The sequence below is a fragment of the Pyrus communis genome, chromosome 5 (genome assembly GCF_963583255.1).
Source record: "Pyrus communis chromosome 5, drPyrComm1.1, whole genome shotgun sequence".
Classification (NCBI taxonomy): Eukaryota; Viridiplantae; Streptophyta; class Magnoliopsida; order Rosales; family Rosaceae; genus Pyrus; species Pyrus communis.
The window spans coordinates 16,270,787-16,277,185 of record NC_084807.1 but is presented as its reverse complement, the minus strand read 5'-3'; the positions used below and the strand labels follow the sequence as shown (position 1 = coordinate 16,277,185).

The window sequence follows — 6,399 nt, the reverse complement described above, 5'->3', positions numbered from 1 at the left end:
CTAATTTTCCTTAGCTAGGGCTACAATGTAGCCATGATTATGAATGCTTATATTCTCAAGTGAATTATTTCAAGTTTTCAATTTCATTGACTATCGTTTGCTGTGTTTATATGCTTGGTTTTAGTCTTGGTGATTAGCTACCATCTTGACTTTTTCTTGGTAAATTTGATGCAAGTTGTGTAGATGCCATGTTTTCAACTTGAGTGATAGCTTCTTGCAAATAGATACCATGATTTTCCTAGTAGTAGATGCCATACTTTAGGATTTGTGTAGTCTTTATATAAATTTCCACGGATCGTAATGAGTTTCATTATGTTAAACTATTCCAGATGTCATGGATGATTGCATATTGGGATGTACGTAATAGTCTAGATGCCATAGATATTACATGTGTTAGGGAGATTTGACTATCAATGAGGTTGAGTACTTGTTAATAATTCACTGCAGAAAATAAGTTGGATTGGTTATGGTCAGTCGGATGCTCTAGCGTTTTACTCGACTGAATTACAAATTGTGTTCTTGGCTGCCACTTTTTGCATTGTGATCAAATTTTATTGTTTTCATTTGTTTTTACTATTAGTTTCAATTTTCAAATCCATCTTCCATCAATCTTTGCTAATTTTACTTCGTTGCAATTGGATTTAAGTTAGTTGATAAGAATTAAATCATTTTCTAAGGTACAATATTAAGTGCTTACTTTCTATACTATCGATCGATTCGTACGCTTGCGAGCATAAAATTTGGAACTAAGTTGGACTAATTTCGGTTAGTTTAAATTTCGCAACAGTTTTGTTGCACTGTATGAGTAGAGTGAGACTGAAAGAAAATTCTGAAATTCAATCATATTGCAATGTGAGATAGAAATTGTTGCACGACCGACTGAATATATATTCCAAGCAGACACAAAAAACTTTAATGTTGCACAACTGATTGAATATATATTCCAAGCAGGAAATAAAACATTATACAGAAGGTACTGTGTTACAAATATAGATTGTTCCAAGTATACTTAACAAGTTCAAGCTGCCACCCAAATAAAGGACATACATTGCAACATTTGCATTACAATATAAAATCTTCTTCAATCAAAAATCTGTCACTTCATTCTGAGAAAAGAAGCAGCCAGAAGGGCCATCATTGGGCAGGAATGCTAATTTCACAACCCTTGCTGCACCTTCTTCGACAGGCAGGACGCCGGAATTGGAGTTTATATCTGTTTTGACAAATCCGGGGCAGACACAATTGATGCGAAAATCGGGGTACTTCTTGGCTAGAACACGTGTATATGCATTCATTGCTGCCTTTGAGAGTATATAGCTAGACATATGAGAAGGCCAGCCTTTGCTCTCAAGCGAACCCTCCTTGAAGTCTTCTAGAAACTGAGTCAGCACCTCGTCTATTCGCTCTTCTGTTAGGTTCTCGACATCACTGAAAACTCCTTTAACCCTGTCACTAGGTATTTTGTTTAAGTTGCCCATGGAGGATGAAACGTTAACAATTCTTGGTGATTCGGATAACCGGAGGAGTGGAATAAGCGCTTCGGTTGTTCGTTTAGCACCGTAATAGTTTATTTGCACGCATTCTTTTGCTAACTCATAATTTTCAGTCATCACTTTATTCCAATCAGTTGTTTCTTTCTGCATCACACACGCCCCAAACATCAGTCATCAATCTATCACAGTGAAAATCTTGTCCAGAATAATATTACACATAATCATTTAATTTGCTAGTAAAATGGCTTGTGAGAAGAATTCTAGCCACAAAAGGTGGCCTTGTGAGAAGAATTATGTCCAACACTTACCCAACCAGAAGCTACTGCAGCTTTAAAAGCATCAGCATCCAAAATGGATCCACCAACCCCTGCATTGTTCACCTGTGCAGTGCAAAGCACAAATCTTTCAATATTTGTTTTACTTCAGCAACTCCAACTATTGAAAAGCAAGAAATTCTAGAAAATGGAAATTAAAAGGTCAGTTTGGGTAGATCCTTAGATGTTCTTATAACCAACTCAAAATCCAATTAATGAGTTAGACAAACTTTATTTGATTCAAGCGATATTCTAATTAATCTAATCTAAAAACTTGGCTACGCCCAAAATCCCAAGTCTTCAAAGACAGAAACTTTTTAAAAAATGAGCTATGATCGTACCAAGATATCGAGTTTCCCGAACTGGGTTTTAATGAACTCCGCGAGAGGAGCAATGGTTGAGGGGTTAGCCACATCAAGTTGATGAAAAACCACTTCACCTCCCAAACCGGACTGTTTGAGTTTCTCAACAGCTTCAAGACCCCTCTTCTCATCTCTAGCTGTTAAGACCACGGTTATTCCATCTGATGCCAACTGCTTGACAATCCCTAATCCTATTCCTTTGTTTGCCCCTGTCACAACTGCACACCTGAAAAATTCACACGCATAACGAAACACCAACTTCAGAACAATTTAACAACAACGAAATAAGAAACAAAAACAAAGAGTGAGAAATTGTTATGGAGTGGCCACCGCTTTGTTGCTTCTGCCATTGATAATGATTCGATATCGATCGGGTTGATCAGTCGGTAGTTAGATAATCGTTTGCGTGCTTATATAGAGTGTTAGAGCTTTGTTTTGTATGTTTACATAAAAATTAGAAGAAAATTGTTCTATGCCATCTTCCAACTACTGAAGTCGGATCTAGTTGTACCTAGAAGAAAGTGGACTTTTCTTTGCACAACGAAAAGAACTCTGGGTGATGCAGCTGCCCACGTTATCCAAAAATTTTTGTGGTGTAATTTGGATTCTCTTTGTGAGAATCCCGATAAATCACCAATCATATTTGTTTATTGCACAATAATTTTCATCAGATATTATTTGTATTCAATTTTAAATAACAATTTTTAAAATAATTTATAATCATACGATATACAATGACCCGACATAATTTATATATCTCCAAAATCCTTACAAAAAATTATCTGAAGAGAACCCTCATTCGTGTAAATCAACCATCAACAAAGACAATTGGAATTTTAGTGTTGACTATTTGTAAATACATATTCCAAAATATCCAATTAATTTGATTCTCGATGCATGAATAAATTTTTTTATGTGCTTGAAACATGAGCCGGTACATCAGGACCAGCCCTGAGGGTGTGCAAGACATACAACCGCACAGGCCCCGTTATTAGGAATATCATAATAAATTAGAATTCTTAAAAGGTTGAAGATATAATCTTTAAAAGCCCCCCATTTTTTTATACGATATCATTTAATCGTTTATTTTGTCATTGTTAAATGCCACACCCCTAAAGTACCCCATTGATTACCGTTAGGTTAATTTGGTTAATTGATTTAAGACACGAATCTCGAAATTTTGACAAATCTAACAACAATCAACTGGGGTGGGGTGAGAAACATCCTTACTTTAGGAGGTGAGCAAAAATGCACTAAAAAAACCGACAATTCATCATAAGCATGCTATTAATATCATAATCTGTGATTTGCTACATGGCCACCACACCATGCTTTTTGTATTAAAAACTAAAGAGTTTCGAACCCAAAAACATAGGGGAAGCATATAAGTACATAGCCACCACATCATGCTTCATTTTTATTTATTTTATTTTGCGCTATATCAATTTATACACAATGAAATATAAAAGAAAATATAGCAACAAAAATTCTAAACCATGTAAGGGCCTCTGTTTGAGTCTTGCACAAGATCTTTAAAATCTCAAAATTAGCCCTGCACTACATTACATATTTGTGTGTCCTAATAGAAATAGAAAAAAAGTCTTCTTTTTTTTTTTTTTTTGAAGTTTTCCTCCACTTACCGACTCATATTTTGGACAGATTAAAAAATTTCTACAAGGCATGAGATCATGTAGTTGGATTTTTTCTCTCAATATTACTTATCGCGTTATCATTGCATTAATAACATGTTTAGTTGTTTAGTACGGGGTTAAGATTGGTTTCGTTTTCAATGTTACTTGTAGAATTAATATATGTGACAGCCCATTCCGAATTATGTTATCGATGGCGTGAAATGACGATTTTGCCCTTGGACGTTAGTTGCTGTCGTGGGTGATTTGTTTTTGGTTGGTGACTCAGCTGGACTACACTCACACACACCAATCCCTTTCCCCGTTGACCCTCTTTCTCTCTGCTTCCTCTCGGATTTTTCTTCCATTTCCATACAACTTGTACGGACAACCCCCAAAATCCTTTCAAACATCGCAGATCAAGGTCGTGAATGGTATTTTTGGACTCTTAGCAAGCTTAGGAGTCGAATGGTGGTAGTGGTTCTGACAGATTTCACAAATGTAGGATCACCTTTGGGTGTTGTTTAATTAGCACTTGTCAAGTCGGACTGCACTTAGGCTATTTATGCGGTATTTCACACTTACTCTCGCACTAGCATGTTATCTTAGCTAGTACTGTTAGTAGTTTGGTTTTTATTTTTTCGTATTTCTCTTTATCATTTTGTTTCCGTGTTGTGCACATGGTTATGACACTCTCATGTAACGGTCAGCAAGCCTTGATTTCGGTCGGGATGTGTCAATACAACTAGAGATTTTGAACTAAATTATTTTTTAAATTAAACTTTATTCGTAGGTCCATGGAATTGAATCATCCAGAATAAAATTCAATCAGTTATTGTTCTATGAAAATCTTCAACCACTCCAAAAAAAAATGTTTGAATTTTAAGTAGATGTAGCATGCCAAAAGATGTTTGGAAACAAAGACAATGAAATTATGAATTTAGTAAGTAGAAGGCCTTATTTCTGGACAGGTTTTTCAATGTACAGAGAACACAACCGATACACCAAGTTGTGTTCCCAATACACTGAAAATTTTCCCTTATTTATATTCCTTTCAGTGTCTTTTAATCCTTTCAGTGTCTTGTAAATTACAAAGGTAGACCAAAAATAAATAGGTTGCTAGACTGCAAAACTATTATGGCCTATTTGGTACTCTACTTGAATCCAACTTTTCAAACTCAAAAACAATTTTCAGGTTTTGGGCCTTAAAAACTTGTTTGGTAGGACTATTTTCAAAAACTGAATTCAGACTAACTAAAAAATATAGTCTATTCTTTAAAAACAAGAAGTGAGTTTTTAGAGTTTTTAAACTTAAACTCACTCCATTCTTTTCTCTCCCTCCTCCCCTCTCACTCCAAATCTCTCTTTTCTTCTTTCTATCTCCCCCTTCTCTTTCTTTTTTGTACCTTTTTTATCTCTTCTTCAATCTGCTTTCATCATTCTCTGAGTTCTTTCTCGCACTCGTCTTCCTCTCTATCTCCTCCGATCCTCTCTCTTCTTTTTCTTTCCTCCAATCATGTCTTATTTTCTTTTCTCCCCTCCTCTTTCTCCCTTGACCTCTTCTTTTTGTATCACTTTGTACAGTTTAAGCTGTAAGATTTAAAATTTTTAAATCGCATACCGAATAAATTTCTGAGTTTTAAAGAAAATTGTTTTTAAAAAAAGTTCTTAAGAAATGTTTGAGAAATAATAAAAATTTTTAAATAAGATACCAAACAAATCCTTAAAATCTGAGCTAAAAAAAATATAGCCTCTGATCGTGACGTATCGCCGCTATCGCGTGTGGTGGAGCACCAATGCCTCAATTTTTTTTTTTTTTTTTATGAACATGAGGACTGTAAACCGGAACACATTGCGAGTCACATTCAAAATAGATTATGTTTAATAACTTTTGGGAACTCACATGTAGTTTGCTGGTTTTAATTACTCTCTTTATGAGAGTTTGTTAGTTTAATTTGTCTCTGTAGGAGAGTTCTTTCATTTTAATTTCATTTCAGTTTGCTAAACCTTTTTCATATCTATGTGTGAAGGTTTAAGTTGTTTTCTTGCTGAATCTACTTTACTTGGTGTTCTACGATCGTGGTTGATGATTACGTGATGCGACTAGACCCATGTGCATTGTATTCTCTGTCCTAATATGATTTGAGAGTTTTTGTTCTTATATGATCTCCATGTAATACAAAGACTTAAACGGTTTTATTGATTTCTGTAATCTTGTGGTTCCCCCAATGAGCTTGGCTTTTAGCGATTGCTTGAAGCCTGCCATGAAAAATAATTACACTACACCTAGTTATATTTAATTTTTCCAATTATTAAAAAAATTTATACTACACCCAACCAAATAACATTTCTCTAACTTGTAGGTAAATTATTTTTCATGTATTGTTAGATATGTTCATTACCTAACTACAAATTAATTTCCAATAACTTACCTACAACAATTATACCATGGGTGTAATGTAATATCTTTCTTTACAATGATAAAAAATATTGTATGTACCAAGAACAAAACTTGCCTAACATAAGTAATTGTACATGGAAAATAATTTACCTATAACAAAAGAAATGCAATTTGATGTATAAAATCAACAATATTATGTTC

General features: G+C 34.5%; 1 protein-coding gene across 1 annotated transcript; it reads right to left on the bottom strand.

The window, feature by feature from the left end:
* Positions 1-916: 916 nt before the first annotated feature.
* On the bottom strand, positions 917-2,651 carry LOC137733655 ((+)-neomenthol dehydrogenase-like). Its single transcript, XM_068472801.1, has 4 exons — positions 2,500-2,651; positions 2,149-2,395; positions 1,802-1,873; positions 917-1,637 (listed from the first exon to the last, which is right to left on the bottom strand). Exons 1-4 carry the CDS (start codon positions 2,517-2,519, stop codon positions 1,086-1,088), a joined length of 891 nt encoding a protein of 296 aa, XP_068328902.1. The 5' UTR covers positions 2,520-2,651; the 3' UTR covers positions 917-1,085.
* Positions 2,652-6,399: the final 3,748 nt, after the last annotated feature.